General features: G+C 47.3%; 1 protein-coding gene across 1 annotated transcript in view; it reads right to left on the bottom strand.

The window, feature by feature from the left end:
- The window catches only part of LOC147678995 (uncharacterized), a 746514-nt gene extending 725601 nt beyond the window's left edge, over positions 1-20913 (bottom strand). Inside the window, exon 1 of the mRNA XM_086944704.1 lies at positions 20182-20913. Coding sequence (XP_086800830.1) covers positions 20182-20913 — 732 coding nt within the window. The remainder of the gene's footprint in view (positions 1-20181) is intronic.
- Positions 20914-21423: the final 510 nt, after the last annotated feature.

Below are 21423 nucleotides of genomic sequence, written 5' to 3'. Positions count from 1 at the left end.
TCCTAGCAGGTAAGTACAGTACTAATAGCTTTTGGAATCGCTAGGACTTGACTAGGGAATCGTTAGATTACGTCTAGGAGGCCTAGGGGACTCGGGTGCAGTGTGTGCACTCTCACGCGAGATGCGGGACAAAAGTCTATGGTAGCTAGGAATTAGAAAGTTAGTGTTCTCGGGCGAACCCGACCTGGTAGGGAGAAACCGAAAGTAGATTCTGACCCTTGGATAGTGAGGCTATGCTGGGGCACCGAAATGCCGAAGTTACCTAGCCCAGGGGCTGCAGCTGCATAGGTCTGAAAAGACGTCGGGAATCCTCGTAGACGGACCAGGAGCCGGAAGAAAAGATGCTGGCCGGTGACCAGTGAAGAAAGTTCAGTCGGATCCAAGCCTGGATCTTGAAGATAGATGACACCTGAAAGCAGAGGGGACCAAGTTCGAGACTACTAGCCAGTAGTCAGTGGGCACCAGGAGGGCACCGGATGGTAGCCACCTCGACTAGGTGAGTGGGTGACGCTTGACTCGAAGATCTCACGGACCAGGAGGCGTTGTCGGCGACCAGGATGGAGGATCGAGCTGTCCCACGAAGATAGAAGCTGTCGGCGTCGCTGGACCCAGGATTGGGCAACAAAGCCTTGGCAAATTCAAGCCCACGCGGTGGACCTAAAATGGCGTCTGGAGTGGACCAGGAGGGTCCGGGGTGCCTCTCTTGAACAAGGAAGCAAGGGCCAGCCTGGAGCAACCAGACCAGCAGAAGAGTTGTCGTCGGGCGTCGTTCAGAAGGCCACAAGCCAGCCGGCTAGTAGCCAAACAACGCGGTGCACAGCAAACAGCAGAAGGGCCCCACGCCGATCGTGGAGATGCAGGGAGGCTGATCTTGGGTGCTGGAGCTGCGCAGGGTTGGGGCTTCTCGGACCCCAAAGCACTCACCAGTGGAAGACTCGGTGGGCTTGCAATAAAGATGTCGTGCAGTCTTGGCGATCGTCGGTCCCTTGAGGTCTCGTCGCACTCACGGTTCTCAGCTTTGCTGTAGAGGTGAGTAGAGGTCAGAGGTGCCAGGGAAGCCGGGTCTCGTCGTGCTGGGTCGTCGGATTCGTGATGAAGGACTTGCAGCAGACCGCAGTGTTCTTTAGGATGGTGCCTGCGGATGCAGGGTGACTACTCCTTAGCCACAAGGGAGAATCTTGAAGAAGAAATCGTGAAGTCCTTTCGAAGAAAGTGGTATCTTGATTCCAAAGATGATCTAATTTTAACAGGGGGCCCGCTCCCATCTTTATACTAAAAAAGGGGGCTGACCCGGTGACTAGGTCCTGCCTATGGGTGGGACTAGGTGGGGGGTGGTTACACCCCTCAGCCATGCCGGACTTCCCCAGGCCAGGGGCTGGTGTGCCCCTGGAACTGGTTCAGACCGGCCTATGCGTAGTGAGCACCGGGGTGCCACTCAGCAGTCACCTTCCTGTAAAGCCCTGCCTACCCAGGATACACAAAACCATGTCTGGGACGGTGCTAGCACCGCCCCTGACAGGAAACCCTTTGTCCAGGCTCCCCTCGCTGGAAGGACTCCCAGCTGCAGGGGGTCAGACTCGTGTCTGTGGTGGCAGCATCCATTTTGTGGAGCTGAGGCTTCAGTTAACTTTAACCGGGGTTCACAGTTACATACATGTCGTGTCCCTCTAGAAGGGTGGAATGCTAACCCCGTCGCCAGAATTGGCGAGGGGTTAGTATTCCAATTCGTATGACACCTTACTCGACATGTTTTGATAAAGCAATACCAAAGATAGCATTTAACCGCGAGGATTATAATGCACTTAAGAGTATATGGTATGCGATATCATGGAACAGCTATTAGGACTTGATTCCGCAAGCTGCAGACAGGCTCAGCTCATGCCAGAGCACCATCTCACACGATTCCAAGCACTCTGCCTTCAGGATTGTCAAGGCCTGCCATAGGAGTGACTGATAGGAATCTGTGTGTCCATTTTAGGGTTAGGTATAGGTATACTACACCTACAGCAAAGGGTGATTACACGACTTTGCCCCAGCTGTCATGCAGCCAGTTGTGTCAAATTTAGGAGGCCAGCCAGGGGTGGCACAATACGTGCTGCAGCCCCTGGCAGCCCTGGGTACACCTATGCCCTGAGTTACAGGGTCTGATAAGGTGGCCCAGTACCAATTGGTAGATGCACCTAGGGTACATGAGGTAATTTAGAAAGAGAACAGCCAGGCTGTGGGTCTGATTGGCAGGCCCACAGCCAGAGAAAGTCGTAAACCAGTGAAACAAAAGCAAAAAATCTGGGTGATCATAGGATTGCAGACCCTACTCTCCTACATGACCCCCCCCCAAACTTTGGGACAATAAGCTAACCTTGACCAGGTGAGTCTTCTTGTTCTAAGTGGAAATATCTGGAGAGCCCATCGGCATTGCCATGATCAGTACCAGGTCTATGTTCCACTGTAAAGTCCATCCCCTGTAGGGAAATGGACCACCTAAGCAGTTTGGGGTTTTCACCCTTCATCTGATTTAGCCACAAGAGGGGCTTATGGTCGGTCTGAATCTTGAAGTGAGTGCCAAACAAGTATGGCCTCAGCTTCTTCAGGGCCCAAACCACAGCAAAGGCCTCCCTCTCAATAGCTGACCAATTCTTCTCTCTGGGGGTCAGCCTTCTGCTTATAAAAGCAATGGGCTGATCCTGACCATCAAAATTCAGTTGAGAAAGAACAGCTCCCACACCCAACTCAGAAGCATCTGTTTGGACAATGAATGGTTTGGAGTAGTCTGGACTCTTAAGGATAGGTGCTGTGCACATGGCCTGCTTTAGGTCATCGAATGCTTTTTGACAGCCTGCTGTCCACTGAACCTTTTTTGGCATTTTCTTACTTGTCAGTTCATTTAATGGTGTCACAATGGAACCATAGTTCCTGACAAATTTTCTGTAGTATCCAGTCAGGCCCAAGAAAGCTCGAACCTGAGTCTGGGTGGTTGGAGGAGCCCAGTCCCTGATTGACTGTATTTTGCTCTCCAGTGGCTGAACCTGGCCTCCACCTACAAGGTGGCCCAGGTATACAACCTGTGTCTGCCCTATCTGGCACTTGGTGGCCTTGATAGTGAGGCCTGCTGCTTGCAGAGCCTCTAACACTTTCCTCAGGTGGACCAGGTGATCCTCCCAGGTGGAGCTAAAGACAGCAATATCATCTAGATATGCTGCACAGAAGTCATCCAGCCCAGTAAGGACTTGATTCACCAACCTTTGGAAGGTGGCAGGTGCATTTTTCAGACCAAAGGGCATTACCACAAATTGATAATGCCCACCAGGGGTTGAAAATGCTGTTTTGGGTTTGGCATCCTCAGCTAACCTGATTTGCCAATACCCAGCTGTTAAGTCAAATGTACTTAAGTAGTTGGCAGAAGCCAATCTATCTATAAGTTCATCTGCCCTTGGTATTGGATGGGCATCAGTCTTAGTGACTGCATTGAGACCCCTGTAGTCTACGCAAAACCTCATCTCTCTCTTACCATCTTGGGTGTGAGGCTTTGGCACTAGAACTACTGGACTAGCCCAAGGGCTATCTGAGGGTTCAATGACTCCCAATTCCAACATTTTCTGCACTTCAGTTTTTATGCAGTCTCTAACATGATCAGGCTGCCTGTAGATTTTACTCTTGACTGGCAGGCTGTCACCAGTGTCAACCTCATGGGTGCACCAATTGGTCTGACTGGGTGTCAGAGAGAACATATGTCTGAAAGACTGAAGAACCTGTTTACAGTCTTTCTGCTGATGTTCAGAGAGGCTGCCACAAAAGACAACACCATCTACTGACCCATCATCAGGATTCTGAGTGAGCAGGTCTGGGAGAGGGTCACTCTCTTCCTCCTGTCCCTCATCTATGGCCATGAGCAAGCTCATGTCCTTCCTGTCGACATATGCTTTGAGCCTGTTGACATGGAGTACCCTATGGGGACTCCTGGGAGTTCCAAGGTCCACCAGGTAGGTGACCTCTCCCTTTTGCTCAAGGATTGTGTGGGGCCCAGACCATTTGTCTTTGAGTGCTGCTGGGGCCACTGGCTCCAGCACCCACACCTTCTGTCCAGGCTGATAAACAGTCAGGACAGCCTTTTGGTCATGCCAAGCTTTTTGAAGTTCTTGACTGGCCTTAAGGTTTTCTGATGCCTTCTCCATATACTCAGCCATCCTGGAGCGGAGACCAAGTACATAGTCCATTATGTTGGTTGCAGGCTTTTTGAGAGGTCTCTCCCATCCTTCCTTCACCAAACACAAGGGGCCTCTCACAGGATGCCCATACAAAAGTTCAAAAGGGCTGTAGCCAACCCCCTTTTGTGGGACCTCTCTGTAAGCAAACAGAAGGCAGGGCATCAGGACATCCCATCTACGCCTGAGTGTTTCAGGTAGTCCATGAATCATCCCTTTTAGGGTCCTGTTGAACCTTTCAACAAGCCCATTGCATTGTGGGTGATAGGGTGTAGTGAATTTGTAATTGACACCACACTCCTTCCACATAGCAGTTAAATAGCTTGACATGAAGTTTGCACCTCTGTCAGAGACAACCTCCTTAGGGAAGCCCACTCTGGAGAACACTCCAACTAGGGCCCTTGCCACCACAGGGGCTGTGGTGGTCCTAAGTGGAATAGCTTCAGGATACCTGGTGGCATGATCCACTACCACCAGTATAAACTTGTGCCCTGATGCTGTCTGGGGTTCCATTGGACCAACAATGTCAATCCCCACTCTTTCAAAGGGCACCCCCACCACAGGCATTGGTATAAGGGGGGCCTTTGTTGTGCCACCTGACTTGCCACTGGCTTGGCAAGTGACACAGGAGCGACAAAACTCCTTGGTATCCTCATTCATGTGAGGCCAGTGAAAGTGTGAGACAAGCCTGTCCCAAGTCTTTGTCTGGCCTAAGTGACCTGCTAAGGGAATCTCATGGGCCAAGGTAAGTAGGAAACCTCTCTGAGACAAGGGTACAACCAGCCTCCTGGTCATGCCAGGCTTGGGGTCTCTTGACTCAGTGTACAGGAGTCCATCTTCCCAGTATACCTTGTGGGTACCTGTGGCGTTCCCAGCAGCCTCAGCAGCAGCCTGCTGTCTGAGGGGTTCAAGAGAAGGGCAGCCTAACTGGTCCTTCCCCAGGTCTTCCCTTGAGGGTCCCCCTGAACCCAAGAATTCAACTTGATCAAGTTCAAACTCTCTAGGCTCAGTTTCCCTCAATTCCTGCAGGTCAGCCTCCTCTGAGACTTGATCCACAACCTGGGGCAAGGGGGAAGGCACAGCCTTAACCCTACTGCTCTTTTTCTTGGAAGGTGTCTGGTCCATTGTTCCAGGATCCAGCACCTGTTCAGTGGGGCATTTTCTGGCCTGTGACCTAGTCACAGCAAACACATGTGCTGGCAAACCTAACATTTCCAGATGAGTCCTCTGCTCCACTTCTGACCATTGTGATGACTCCAAATCATTGCCCAACAAACAATCCACTGGGAGGTCTGAACTAACTACAACCTTCTTTTGGCCAGTTACCCCTCCCCAGGAGAAAGCTACAATTGCCATACTATGATTGGTAGTGACATTGCTTGCATTGGTCACCAGGAATTCTGTACCTGGCATGATCTGTCCAGGGTCCACAAAGCTAGGTGTCACCATTGTGACACTGGCACAAGTGTCCCTATAGGCCTGAGCCATTTTTCCATTAATAAAAGGTGTCTGTCTGTATTTGCCCAAAGTATTGGGACTTATGTCAGGGGACATATCCATATCCCCTGTACTGACAAGGACAGCCTGAGTGAGGGTGCCAACTAAGTTGTCACTCCCCTCAGAACCCAGGGTTAACCCTACTAAACCCTTGGGAGGTGCACTACCACTGCTGGCTGTACTAGGGGGCACAGGTGCCTTAGGGGCTGCAGTGGCAGGAGTCTGCCCTCCTCCTTTCTTGGTGCACTCACTAAACCAGTGAGTTTTACTTTTACAGTATTGGCACCACCTTTTAGATTGGCCTTCTTTCTTCTTTTGGGGAGCCTGACCCCCACCCTCTTTGGGTTGTTGGGGACCTGTCGAAGACTTCTGGTCATTTTGTTCCCCTTTTGAATCTTTACCCTTCTGGTCTGCTTTCTTCTGACCACCTTGATTCTGGCCCTGGTTCTGTTTAACTCTTGTTCTAACCCATCTGTCTGCCTTCTTTCCCAATTCTTGGGGAGAGGTCAGATCTGAGTCAACAAGATGCTGATGCAACAACTGGTTCTGACAATTGTTTAAAATTTGCTCTCTCATCATCAAATTGTACAATCCTTTATAATCAGTAACCTTACTGCCCAGCAACCAGCCCTCAAAAGCCTTAGTGGCACAATCTACAAAGTCAGCCCAATCTTGAGACTGAGTTTTCTGGGTATCCCTGAACAGCACCCTGTACTGCTCAGTGGTTAGGCCAAACCCATCAACCAGTGCATTTTTCAAGACTTGGTAATCATTAGCATCCTCCACCCTTGTGGTGAGGAGCTTGTCTCTTCCTTTACCCTCAAAGGAGAGCCACAAGATAGCTGCCCACTGACTTGGGGGAACACCTTGCACAGTGCAGGCCCTCTCCAAAGCAGTAATCCATTTGTGGATGTCATCCCCTTGTTTAAAGGGGGGCACTATCTTACCAAGGTGTTTTGTATCAAAACTCCTTTCCCTATTGCTAGGTACAATGCTGCCACCAGTGGGGACTGTCCCACTCAATTGTTGCTCTCTAGCAAAGGCAAGCCTCTCTTTGGCCAGGGCAAGTTCTTCCCTTTCAATCCTCAGATTGGCTGCCTTTTCCTTAGCTTCATACATTCTCCTCTGGGGAGATGTCATTCCCCTTTGAGAGGAACGTTGAGAGCCATTGGTATGAAGGGATCTGATAGAGCCTCTTGATAGAGATCTATCTCGTCCATTCCCAATGTTAAGCTGACCTGAGAGTGGCCCCAAGGGTCCCCTAGTGCCCATCTCATGTCTGCTTAAGTTGGACCTGGTTAGTCTGCTGACTTCTACCTGTTCCTTTTCTGCCTCATCCCCTGATACCAAATCATCATCCTCATCATCAGCATCATCTGCTGCCTGAAGAGGATGGTCCTGGGCATCAAAGGGACCCTGTAAGGAGGGCATGTTGCCATCTGAATTAGAAGGGTCTGGGTTACCAGCCCTCCTTGCATCATGAGTCTCTAAGAGACCAATCAGAAAGGCAGTTGTGGGGTTAGACCCCTGCTTAATCTTCCTAGAGGTACACACTTGTCGTAACTCATGGAAGCTAAGCGCAGTATATCTTGAAGAGATGACCTGTGGAGGGTCAACTGACACAAGGGGAACCTCAGTGTTTCCTCCTTTGTCCGACATACTGTTTCTAGTGTGGTGTAAGTGATGCACCTACCTACACTATGTGTTTACCTACTGATCCCTTGCTAAGAGTTGCAGCCAAGGTGTGCTAAGCCTTGAGGAGCTACAACAGCTGGTTCAGTAGAACTCAGAGTATTCTAAGCTTTAGTTATGTGTACCTAACAGTACTTATGTGATCTTTCAACAAGATATTCTTAGGATACGTGTGGTAAAACAACAGCAAGCTCAAATCCCAACCGCTGCTCACCAATGTGAGAAGGTGGCCTGATATGCAGTGCTCACTATTCTAGTGAACACTATGTATCAGTCCAGCAACCCTTATTGATGATTGGTTGTAAGTCAACCTTATAGACCAGCTATCCTAGTAGCGTGGATACGAGCAGTCTAAGGCTAAAGACTCGAGAGGGCGCGTTAAGCCAGCTGTTTACCACACATATACCCCTTGAATACCAAGTGAAAGGACACCACACAAGTGTTATGAAAATAAACAGTTATTTATTTAAAGATCACAACAGCCCTGTACTCTTTATGAGGACAGGGTACTAAGCACAAACCAAAACTCTTACAAAAATACTTAAGTTAGCACAGTATATACAAATGCCCGAGGGGCACGGAAAACCATATACTCTGAAAGTGGAATGCGAAATTCCTAGCAGGTAAGTACAGTACTAATAGCTTTTGGAATCGCTAGGACTTGACTAGGGAATCGTTAGATTACGTCTAGGAGGCCTAGGGGACTCGGGTGCAGTGTGTGCACTCTCACGCGAGATGCGGGACAAAAGTCTATGGTAGCTAGGAATTAGAAAGTTAGTGTTCTCGGGCGAACCCGACCTGGTAGGGAGAAACCGAAAGTAGATTCTGACCCTTGGATAGTGAGGCTATGCTGGGGCACCGAAATGCCGAAGTTACCTAGCCCAGGGGCTGCAGCTGCATAGGTCTGAAAAGACGTCGGGAATCCTCGTAGACGGACCAGGAGCCGGAAGAAAAGATGCTGGCCGGTGACCAGTGAAGAAAGTTCAGTCGGATCCAAGCCTGGATCTTGAAGATAGATGACACCTGAAAGCAGAGGGGACCAAGTTCGAGACTACTAGCCAGTAGTCAGTGGGCACCAGGAGGGCACCGGATGGTAGCCACCTCGACTAGGTGAGTGGGTGACGCTTGACTCGAAGATCTCACGGACCAGGAGGCGTTGTCGGCGACCAGGATGGAGGATCGAGCTGTCCCACGAAGATAGAAGCTGTCGGCGTCGCTGGACCCAGGATTGGGCAACAAAGCCTTGGCAAATTCAAGCCCACGCGGTGGACCTAAAATGGCGTCTGGAGTGGACCAGGAGGGTCCGGGGTGCCTCTCTTGAACAAGGAAGCAAGGGCCAGCCTGGAGCAACCAGACCAGCAGAAGAGTTGTCGTCGGGCGTCGTTCAGAAGGCCACAAGCCAGCCGGCTAGTAGCCAAACAACGCGGTGCACAGCAAACAGCAGAAGGGCCCCACGCCGATCGTGGAGATGCAGGGAGGCTGATCTTGGGTGCTGGAGCTGCGCAGGGTTGGGGCTTCTCGGACCCCAAAGCACTCACCAGTGGAAGACTCGGTGGGCTTGCAATAAAGATGTCGTGCAGTCTTGGCGATCGTCGGTCCCTTGAGGTCTCGTCGCACTCACGGTTCTCAGCTTTGCTGTAGAGGTGAGTAGAGGTCAGAGGTGCCAGGGAAGCCGGGTCTCGTCGTGCTGGGTCGTCGGATTCGTGATGAAGGACTTGCAGCAGACCGCAGTGTTCTTTAGGATGGTGCCTGCGGATGCAGGGTGACTACTCCTTAGCCACAAGGGAGAATCTTGAAGAAGAAATCGTGAAGTCCTTTCGAAGAAAGTGGTATCTTGATTCCAAAGATGATCTAATTTTAACAGGGGGCCCGCTCCCATCTTTATACTAAAAAAGGGGGCTGACCCGGTGACTAGGTCCTGCCTATGGGTGGGACTAGGTGGGGGGTGGTTACACCCCTCAGCCATGCCGGACTTCCCCAGGCCAGGGGCTGGTGTGCCCCTGGAACTGGTTCAGACCGGCCTATGCGTAGTGAGCACCGGGGTGCCACTCAGCAGTCACCTTCCTGTAAAGCCCTGCCTACCCAGGATACACAAAACCATGTCTGGGACGGTGCTAGCACCGCCCCTGACAGGAAACCCTTTGTCCAGGCTCCCCTCGCTGGAAGGACTCCCAGCTGCAGGGGGTCAGACTCGTGTCTGTGGTGGCAGCATCCATTTTGTGGAGCTGAGGCTTCAGTTAACTTTAACCGGGGTTCACAGTTACATACATGTCGTGTCCCTCTAGAAGGGTGGAATGCTAACCCCGTCGCCAGAATTGGCGAGGGGTTAGTATTCCAATTCGTATGACACCTTACTCGACATGTTTTGATAAAGCAATACCAAAGATAGCATTTAACCGCGAGGATTATAATGCACTTAAGAGTATATGGTATGCGATATCATGGAACAGCTATTAGGACTTGATTCCGCAAGCTGCAGACAGGCTCAGCTCATGCCAGAGCACCATCTCACACGATTCCAAGCACTCTGCCTTCAGGATTGTCAAGGCCTGCCATAGGAGTGACTGATAGGAATCTGTGTGTCCATTTTAGGGTTAGGTATAGGTATACTACACCTACAGCAAAGGGTGATTACACGACTTTGCCCCAGCTGTCATGCAGCCAGTTGTGTCAAATTTAGGAGGCCAGCCAGGGGTGGCACAATACGTGCTGCAGCCCCTGGCAGCCCTGGGTACACCTATGCCCTGAGTTACAGGGTCTGATAAGGTGGCCCAGTACCAATTGGTAGATGCACCTAGGGTACATGAGGTAATTTAGAAAGAGAACAGCCAGGCTGTGGGTCTGATTGGCAGGCCCACAGCCAGAGAAAGTCGTAAACCAGTGAAACAAAAGCAAAAAATCTGGGTGATCATAGGATTGCAGACCCTACTCTCCTACAATGTCCATCGCGCAGTCAATCATTTCCGAAGAGGAACGTTGCCCTTCTTCTAGAAGTTTCTGTGCTTCCGCTCTAGGGTCATCCGCTAGAAGGTCCACATAGTGTGACACATCACTCCACATCTGGCGGTCGTATCTTGCTAGGATCGCCAAGGCATTCGCCGCCCTGACCAATAAGCTAGCCATCGACGAAAAACGCTTCCCCGCGTTGTCTAACCTTCTACCCTCCTTGTCTGCTGGAGTTGTGAGGGTGGCCGAAGGATTCCGCGACTTCTTTTGCGCCGCCTGCGATATGACCGAGTCTGGTCTAGGTTGTCCAGTCAAGCAGGCGGGACTGTCATCAGGAGCTTTATATTTTTTCTCCAAGCGCGGAAGAGTTGGAATGACCGTCGCTGGGGACTGCATCACCTTCTTTCCTTCCTCCCATATGTGTTCTACAATGGGAATCGAACGCACCGCCTTACGGTATGCCTCTTTAAAATCGTACAAGAAACAATCCGTAGATGTTGTAGGCATTGTTAGCTTAAAGCGTGCTGTGGCTCTTTCCATCAAACTGAAGAAACCTCCTACATCCGCCGGAGGCGAATCGACCGGGTCTGGCACTGGTGAAGACGGATCCGGAGCTATATACTGGTTCCATTCGTTATCAGGGTCTTGATCCTGGTTCTGCCCTGTTTCATCCTCATCCGAGGTATCTACTTGGACTTGCGTCTGCCGAGGATATTCCCTCTCATGTTCCTCCTGTGCAGGCAGTACTGACTGAGCTGCCACCACCTGTGGTTGAACTTGCGCTTGACCTTCCACTGGTCGCGACCCTTGCCTGCTCCTATACTCCTCCAGCATTGCCCTTAAGTCTGTCAAAAGACTCATAGGCATCGTTACCATGCCCTGCTGTGATTGGGTTTCCTGGTATGCGACTTGTTTTTGTGGTCGCTGTTCCTGTTGATAATAATACTCCTCATCTAAGTCCGAATCATGGTATTTTAGATTCAACTGAGATGGACTGTATGCATCCCCATACATCTCATTCTCCTCCTCTGAGTAGTCCTCTTCATCCAACAAAAGGGCTGGAGGTAATGAAGGCACCTTTCTAGGTGAAGTCACATCTGGAGTTATCCTCCTCTTTCTGATGCTTTCTGTAGCACCTGCCGTCGACGGCGTCGAAAACAAATCCACCATCTCCTTATTTTGAATCGTCGTCGACGGGACCGTCGACGAGAGTCCCTTCACCGTCGACGGGATCGTCGACGGAACCGTCCTCGTCGACGGGCTCGTCGTCGTCGACGCGATCGTCGCCGTCGAGATTGCCACCGTCGACGGAATAGTCATCGTCGACGGGATGGTCTTCGTCGACGAGGTGGTAACCGTCGACGTGGTTATCGTCTACGACGCTGTTGTCGATCCAGTCTTCGTCGACGGAATCGACGTCGAAGTCTTCGTCAACGCTCTCGTCGTCGTCGTCCTCGTCGTTGCTGGATGGCTCGTCGACGACTGAGGAGAAAAATTCACCTCAGATGCTTTAGAGTCTTTCTTGACCACTGCAGAGGCCTCTACAGACGGTTTTTTGAAGGACTTGGCTACTTTTTCCTGGTGGGAAGGCCCAGCCGAGCTCTCATCCAGTTTAGCCTTTTGCACCTGTGGTGCTTGCCTTTCCCTCTCCTTTACACTCACGTGAGGAGATTCGTTAGGCCCTGACTTGCCAGACCTATCAGAGGTCCCACGCATAGCTTTTGAGGGGGGTTCAGTTGAAACCTCCACAGATGATCCACCCCTCTTCAACGATGTTCTAGAAGATGATGATCTGGCATCTTCCTCATCACCAGAAACCACTACTTCCCTCCTTTCCAACTTCCTGAGCCACAGAAGTAGCCTTCCTTCACGATCACGGAGGGTTTTCACTGGCATCCTCCTGCATATACTACACCCTTCTACCTTATGGTCTGGGTATAGACAGTATATACAGTCATTATGTTGATCTTTAGCATAAAGTCATTTTTTGCCACAAGTGGCACAAGGCCTGAAAAGGCTCTTCTTTTCCTTATCAGCCATGTCAAAGTTGAAGGAAATCCTGTCAGAAAAACTGTTTAAATAGTACCTCAAGTAGAAGTTAGAGCAGAGCTCTAAGGAGACTCCCTGTCACCAACGATGCAGTAGAAAATCTGAGGCTCTGAGCTTTCTCAGGAAGGTTCTACAGGGTGATGCTGATCTGATTGGTTGCTAGGGTGATTTTGGGTCTTTTTACATAATGACACCAATAGGCTACAAAAGATAATGAGGCCTAGGCCTAATTTTTTACTTTTTTACACCTATTAGGGTGTATTTACCTAGGTATATATATATATATATTATTACCGAGGCTCCCATTCCGACGACGGGGAATGATACAAGCAATGGGAATCTATGAAAGTTCCAATACTGGAGTAAGAAGCGTTTACGAACATGTTTTCAGCGCCCAGACGCTCCTATCTGCTGCACACCGAGGGCCAAAAGATGGTGACTGCAGCAGCTACCGTGGGAGAGATCAGTCAGTCACCTTCAGCGCACATATGCACTCAGTGCACCACCACCTAGTTGACCCATTATCATCCCTCTTATTCGCCCTCGCCCTGGAACCAATAGCATGTCAGAGCCGAGGTCACCCCACTATTAGGGGTTTCCAGGGAACGATGAAGATGAGAAGATTTCCTTATATACAGATGACATCCTCCTATATGTTACCCACCCAGCAGAGACCATCCCTGTCGTACTTCAGGTGTTTGATGCCAATGGAGCCCACTCAGGCTATGTCATTAATTGTGACAAATCAGGTCTTTATCCAGTGGGAATGGAAATGGGCTCCGAAGATCTGCCCCGTCAACTATGTGTAGAGAGAGAGAGGGTTTCAGATGTCTGAGAATGTTTGTCACCCTAGACAGAGAATGTGATTAGGAACGCAATCTCCGTAGGGTAATGGCTGAGTTCCAGATGAATGTTGAAAGGTGGAGGAAATTACATCTAGCACTGCTAGGATGTGCAGCAAATTTCTGTATATGCTTCAAAGCAATTATTATTCTATCCCTGATGACTATTTCACAAGAATTAATGGGGAACTCCGCAAACTGCTATGGGATGGGGGACATCCCAGGATAGCACTACAAACCCTATAAAGAAATCAATACAACTGAGGCATAGCCCTCCACGATACCCGTTCCTATTACTGTGCGGCGCACTTGATAGTAATTAATGAATGGGGATCCATGCCTGGGGGACCATACTACCTATCAGATAGAAAGATAACAGTTCCAAACTAAATCCTACATGCATTACGTATACGGAGGTTGGGCGTAAGGAAGATTTTGCCTGCAACACAGGTGGCATTGCCGTATGGATTAGGACTGGTGGACCCTTGGGATGGGCGAATAGGTATACCCGAGTGACCCCGCTGTGGGCCGTGATGAGGTTTACAGAACTATAAAAACTAAAATGCTTCAGAAGCTGGGATCTCAAAGGAATTTCCAAATTGGGAGATCTTTTGGAAAAGGTAAACTCACCTCTTCGCCTCTCTTCAGCGCAACTATCAGTTAAACTCGACGCAACATTATAAATATATTCAACTGAAATAAGCATGGCAGGCCGAGGGAACAAACACGACAGACATCCCAGAATTTTCCCCTTTAGAAGGAATGTGTTATATTCTTAAATTATTATGTTGTCCCTTTTCATTTAATGTATCTCTGCCCCTTTAAATGTTCTTGTATTCCTTTAACTTATGCATCTGCTTGCTGTTATGGTGATTACAGTTAGATTGTTTTGTTTTTGGAGAAGAGATTGTTTAATGTACCGGAGACTTTCGTAAGCTTCGTTAAGATAAAGGCTGGAACGAGTGAGAATGTAGAGGGAACATGGGAACTCCTTTTGCCCTAGAATGCTTGCATGGAAATTGGCTAATTCCAGTAAATTTTCTTAGCGTGGAAGGAAAGACTCTTGAACCTTCTAGTGTGTTTTCAGACTATAAAGCGGAGGGTTGTTGACTTAGAAACCGGAATTGTTTGAGCCTGAACGATGGACGCATCTTCAGTGCAGGCTGGTTGCTGAGTCTCCTGGCTTCGGCTGTAAGTCCCCGAGTGTCTGGAGTGGGTCAGGATGAAGATTGCACCAGGTGAAGTGTTTGATTTTTGATTAGGACAATTGTGATGTGTGGCCAGTGGCTATAATCAGTTGAGGTGTTTTCTTTGTGATGTGTGAGTGAGTCAGAGTGCACATCCAAAGTAATCATTTGATGTATATATCTTTCTTGAATCCTTGCAGGCTGTCCTTTTTTACCTGCTTGTGCATTTTAGTATTATTATTCATGCATTTTAGTGTTGCATTTGCCAAAGGGGTTTTATATATATATATATATATATATACACACATTTGAATGTTGTTCATCTGGGAAAGCCTTTCTGTTAGAGAGCATTGCATAAATAAAACCCCAAGCCTCATTCTAAAAAGAGAGTCTTAGATGTGTTTCTTTTTATAAAGTGAAACCCCTTTCTAGGTATTGTTGTGTTATATGTCTCCTGCTTCGTCGTGTTTGGGCCATCGTTTGGGAGTGGTATTTTGGGAAGGTGAAGCAAGACAATAGCACAGAGTGGGAGGCGGGCATGATGTGCCCAAGGGAAGTGGCCATTGAGTCTAGGCTGAGGCTGATACAGTTTAAAATTCTTCACAGAATCTACTATGATCTGGTGAGATTACACAAAGTTGGGAGGGCAGAGACGCCAAGTTGCCTTAGATGTGGCAAACAGATAGGTACATTCAGATATATATTATGGGACTTCCCTCATATTCATAACTATTGGAGACTAATCCGGGATGTACTTGGCAGCATCCTCAAAGTGCCCCTGGAATACATACTCCTAGGTATTCCCACAAGGAGCGACATCCAGAGGGCCCAACTCCTCTTCTGCAATTTAAGTCTGGTGATAGCAAAGAGAGACATAGCTAAAAAATGGTGCTCCTCTAACCCACCAACTCGTGAAGAATGGAGAAGGGGATGGATCTCTATAACGCGGCAGAAAAAGTCACGTACAGAGCTAGAGGTTTCCCTAAAAAGTACATTAAGGTATGGGGTCCTTGGTGTAAATATCATGTAATAAATAAACACGTTTGAAAATTAAACTGAGGCTAAGGCTGACTGATCAATGAATATATCACTATAACTCTCAGCATTATCACTTGTGATGCATGGTATACAAGACTGCCCATTGTAAGAATCAGATGAAATGCATAAATGTAAGTGTTTAATTGTAACTATTAACTAAATGCAAGCGGCTGTGTTTTCTGTTTTAAAATACAATAACAAATATTCAAAAAAGAGAATGGCAAACCATGGAGGAAACCCCAAGGAAGGATAGGCAGGAATTAAAGATAATGCCCATGATCTTGGTGCATATGGTTGGAGTGAGAGTTGATCTGAGTACTGAGGGCCACCATGCAGACGACCAGATCGAAAGTTGAGTAACAAACAATATAAGCTCTATCTTGTGCTGTTTAATTTGAGACAGCTGTTGCTCATCCACATTACAACAGCAGACATGAAAACAGAAAAATTATCTTTGGTGTAGGAGATATTATTTGAGAAAGAAACCATGATGTAGGTGTCATCAGGGTGGGACATGATATTATCCAAAAGATGTGATCATTGCTGAGAGAGAAGCAATTTTAAAGTTAAATGGAGTGGGGCTTAGTGAGGAACCCTGGTGGGGCCTGCACATGACCTACGACTGGAAAGGATGAAGAGACACATTGAGGTATGTCAGAGAGAAAGGGATTGAGCCATTTGAGGGCAAATTTACACATCCCAAATTCAAAGAGGTTTTGAATGAACATAGAGGAGAGACTGTTTCAAAGGCAGCAAAGAGGTCTAACTGTTTCAAAGGCAGTAAAGAGGTCTAATAGGTCCAAGGCGGCAGAACGCCCTGGTCCATGAAATATATAAGATCATCAGCTAGGGTAACAGTACAGTTTCAGTACTATTTAAGGTCTGAAGACCAAACTGGGTCTCATCCAATAGGTTTTTATCCTCCACATAATTGGATAGCTGAAGGTTTACGTGTTTCTCCCTCAATGTAGCATGAAAGGGTAAAAGAAGTCGGACGGCTGTTTGCTAAAATTCCAGGGTCAGCAGTAGCCTTTTTAGGTAAAGAAACTACAGTACCATGTTTCTACTAGAGGGAACTATGTCAAAGACAGAGAGAGGTTACAAAGATCTATAAAGGGGAACACACGTACGTCAGAAACCAAGTACAGAATATTGGGGTGAGGAGGGCAAGCTAATTTGATAGAAGTAAGCAGATGACTAACAGTATTGGTATTAACTGGACAGAAGTCTGAAAGAATGGAGTTGTCTTAGAAGCTGAGAGAGGCAAAAAGATATTCGTCAAATCTGTAGAAGCAGAAGGAGAAATGTTGAGTTAGATCTTGCAGGTGTTTTCTTGAAAGAACAAAGGAAAATTGTCACATAATTCCTGAGATTGCAAAAAATCATTGCTCAAGCTTGGTATTCATAAGGCTCCTATCAACAGTAAATAGTTCTTTAGTGGAGTTTTGGCTTCTTCAATTCTAGATGAAAAATAAGCTGTCTGGTGGAGCACATTCAGCGTTAGTAGCGTTTAATAGCCTGGTGGAGCTAAGTATAGGTCGTACTGGTCTATGCTGTAAGTGTCAAGGTCTAATAGTAGAGATTGGTCTTGTCTTTCTTAAAGGCTCTGGGAATAGGATGGTCACTTTTAGAAGCCAAACTATCTGTTCCTGGTTTAAGGGCTACAAAGAAGATGGGAAGTAGTGCCTAACAGCACTAGGATGATAAAGCCCTATGGCACAAAAACACCCTAAGATGGTGTGTCCAAACAGCAGGACAGTACTTGCAGGGCTGACGTTTTCAATCAGTGTTGGAGCTGGCAGGTCTGGCCAGAGGAACAACTGGCTGGATTGGAGCAGAGCTGGACTCGAAGCGAAGACTGCAACAGCGGGAGTAGGACAAAGGTGTTGACACACATTAGTACACTAATCAGAGGCGTTTCTAAAGTGACCGAATAAGAATACGAACCACCTGAAACGGGCTGGTTTCTGAACAGGAGCCAACTGACAGTAATCACCTCATTGGCAGGAGCTTGAACCGAAAAAAGAAACAACTGACAGTAAAAGGCTGAACCCAGAAAAGGACCCACGTGACAGAAATAGGCAGGCCTCATAAATGGCATAAGGAAACTGAGCTAATGCTTGATAGCCATATTAGAATGGAGAACCACTAAAAGAGAGCAGAAATGCAACATCTTCCTTACACCTGTGCCCGTGACTGGCTTGAATCCAAACTATTGGGTGCGGATGGTTTTAAATGTGTATGATTGTAGCTTAGGTGGTAGGGAGTAGTGAAGGAGATGTGGTTGGGTTGGGGGATGAAGGTGATGTAAGTGGTGTAATGTATGGTGCCTTGTGGTTGTAGGTTGTAGTTAGTGGATATGTGCGATCATTGATCTTGTCATGAAGCACAGTCCTGTAATTTGCAGTATTCATTCTCCTCTTTCTTAGAGTATCTCTTTAAACTTTTTATTTGTATGTTATTGATTTGTATTTAATGTGTATATGAAAGACTTGCTTCTAACTGAAAGTGTTAAATTCTATTCTATTCTAAGGGATGGAAAATAGATAGTGTGGGTTGCACTTGGTGTAGATAGCAGGTGGGATATGGTGTAGATGCTGGTGTACTTAAAGGGTAAATGCAGAGTGCAGATGATGGTTTAGAATAGAAGCATTACGTTGTGTAAAGGGTGTAGGTGATGTTGTGGGTAGCAGTGCAGATGTGTATGGTGGTGGTGCAGTTCTAGGTGTAATGGGTTGGTGTAGATTAGGTGGTGGTGTGGATATAGGGTGAGAACTGCTGGAGGTAGTTGTTGGCTTAGGTGAGCAGTAGGGTGTAGCTGGTGTCCTTGGGATGAAATAAAAAAAAATCCAAAGGACCTTGGGGAAGCGGGTGGAGAACAGCTGAGTCTTGCAACTGGTCACGCAAGTGGACAATAATGAAGTTGATTGTGAACAGGACAAAGCAATGTGTGCTTTGGGAGGAAACAGTAGCACAGTTGTAGATGGTACAGAGTATAGGCTGTAGGTGGTTTAAAAGTGGTAAAGATGATCTATAGAGCGTGTATAGGTGTGTATGGTCTAGAGTGTAGAAGATGCTGTAGGTGCCAGATACAGGTGGTGGTGAACCCTGTAGGTGCTTTATGATATAGGTGGTGATGTATAGTGGAGGTTGTAAATGATGGTGCAAGGCGTTATTGAGAAGGTAGGCTTTACGCTGCAAGTTGTGCTGTATGTTTATACATTAATGCAGCTGTTCAGGCAGGAGGAAGTACATTTTGTATTGTGTGAATGTTGTGTTGGGTGTAGACTGTGGCAGTGATGCAGGGTGTAAGATAAGGGGGCTGTTAAGTTGTAGTTTATATATGCAAGTTGTCTCTAGGCAGTGAAGGGAATCGTTTTTGATGCATAGTGTAGGGTCTGGATGATGATGTAAGTGGGTGGGTGGGCTGCGGTGGAAACATTAGGAAAGTTATACTTTAGACTACAGAAAAGGCACTGCAATACCATGCTAATGGCAGATTGTGCACTCTATAAATATGTGCATGTTAAGTTGTCGCGTTTTTCCACATAATTATAGATTTACCACATTTTCCAGATCATCCATTGTCTGCTCCATAATCTGTATATTCTAACTAAAAAAATGTTGTTTCTAGCTCCAACAGTTCAAAAGTTTCTTTAACCGCAGAGACATATTGTGGTGCAGTGGAAGGTCCTTTGCAAAGGTTAACTGGACATCTTTCTGTTACTTATTGCTATATTTTGGTTTTAAACTGGTACTAATGAGGTGCAACTTATGTCCAGAGAGTTAAAAAGTGTAAAAATGAGAAAATAATGCAGTATTGGCTTTACAAAATTTGCCGCATTAAGCCACATAATTTGCCTTTTCTTGATGCATAATTAGGCCCACCTCACGGGATAGTTCCAAAGGCCCTGTATTTAAGCTATAATTTCAAAAGTACAATTTGAGTTAACAATTAAACGTGGCTATAATTAACAAAACCATAAGGCGACTTCACATCCTAGTTTGTGGTGGTGCATCTGTAGAAATAGGAAATCCAGTTTTAAAAGCACTGTTTATAAAGGGAACAATTTCTCATTGCTTTGTATTCAGACAAAGGCTTTTTCACAACACCCTGCTCCCCCATCTCTCGCCACCCTCAAGGACCTGAAACCCTAAATCTATTTCTTTATCAAATATTGAGGTGGCATACCGATCGTGAATAATATATAAGTGATTAATACATGCCAGTGTCACAGAGTTGACGCACCCATACTTAAAGGCAAAGTAGGTGTGGCTGTTATTAGTTGCCGAAAGCACGATGTTTTGCTTTTCTTTAAATGTCTTGGGCAGGATTTTGGAGCAACAGGTGCAACATATTTTTGTTGTCTTACCCATACATTTTGCCGTTACCTCGGAGATGAGAACGGGACCCCTGTGGCTCTGTGACCCTCGGCTTGGAGCTTCTATAACCGGTGTCTTAATCATGGGCTGGGAAAGAATTTAAAGTGGATATCAGGGAATTACTGCAGAATTTCTTATAGGTGTGGATGGAAGAGTGTAAAGGTGCCTCTCGTGACTTCTGCAGATATGGGTCCGGAAACCTTTCTACATTATAAAAGGTCTGCTTGTACTGGCAACGAGATGGAGCTTAGGCCTGGTTATACCCTAATTGATTTGGAATTACCACATCATCACAGCTCTCATTTGCTGTCACAACATGACTGGACTACGTTTTTCGAGTCTTACCCTAGATTCACAGGAACTTTCATCATCTGCATAGTACCCAAGATGCCCCTCTGCACGCTGGGGTGTTTCTGTGTCTACAGATTGCCGATGGCACCAACAAGGCTGGGCATGCGGTTCTTTGCGGTGCTGGCATGGGGTGTCCTGGGGTTTTCTCTTGAAAAGCAGGCATGGGTCCTGTGTTTCAATCCTGTACTGGAGCTGCTCTGGTCTAGACCGGCTTTTGGCCATTTTACCCTCTTGGCAAAGTCCTTCTTTGATGCAGTGGAGCTTCTCCAGGTCCATTTTGAACTGCTCTTCACTGCAGCGCTCTCGAAGCTGCTTGTACAGGCAGTACTTCTCTTTCAGGGCCTGGTCTCCCAGCTCCCTATTTTGCTTGCACTGCTCTTCTAGAGCCTGGCCCTGCTTTTGCTTGAGACACTTGTACTCCTCTTCCATGGCGATGTACTGGTTCTTCCTGTATTCTCTGTACTGGTCAGTCATGATCTGCTCCTGTTCCTGTGTCTCCCGGCACTTTAAATCCTGGTCTTCTTCGGACCTGTCCTGAGTGCCCTTATTCTGAGAGTGACATGCCCTCATCAGCTGATCTTGCTTTATCTCCAGGCAGTGCTTCTTTTCTATGGCCCTGAGATGCTCTTCCATTGTGCGACGGTACTTCTCTTCCAGGCATCGAAACTGTTTGTCAAGTGCCTGGTGCACCTGCTGGTAATTCATGGTGCTGATGGGACAGCTCATGGTCGTCCTAGTTGTTTCTCAAGTCTCTTTCCCTTGTCTTTGTTGGACAGAGACACCTAAAAGAAACAGCATATCTGTGATGTTAAAATAAAGCAGCAATGTTAGAGTCTCTCTCTTACAAACACACCTATCACTAATGCCTAGATTACTTACGGGTAACCTTTATTACTCCAATTCCAAATTCCTCGTTCCTATATTTACTAATTGTAGCTGTGAGGCTCCACCTCACTGTGGACATCCATTACTAAAGCTACTTTATTCTCCTTCTAGCACCTCAATCCGCAATCCCCTTTAACTATTTTAAAAGAACGATCTCCTAACTTATTGCTGTATGTAAGCTCTCAAGTACACCGCTCGTTCAATTCAAGGAGGAAGGGTGGGAACATAAGCACTGGGAAGAGGAATGTGAAATTGAGTGTCAAAGATTACTGGCAAGTTATCTAGACATTACCTTCTCCACCCAAATGCAGACATGCCAAAGTTAAAAATGTCCTTGATAAGGAATAATAA

Source organism: Lissotriton vulgaris, chromosome 11 (genome assembly GCF_964263255.1).
Source record: "Lissotriton vulgaris chromosome 11, aLisVul1.2, whole genome shotgun sequence".
Lineage (NCBI taxonomy): Eukaryota > Metazoa > Chordata > Amphibia > Caudata > Salamandridae > Lissotriton > Lissotriton vulgaris.
The sequence above is the reverse complement of the archived record's forward strand: the minus strand, read 5'-3'. Positions and strand labels throughout refer to the sequence as shown.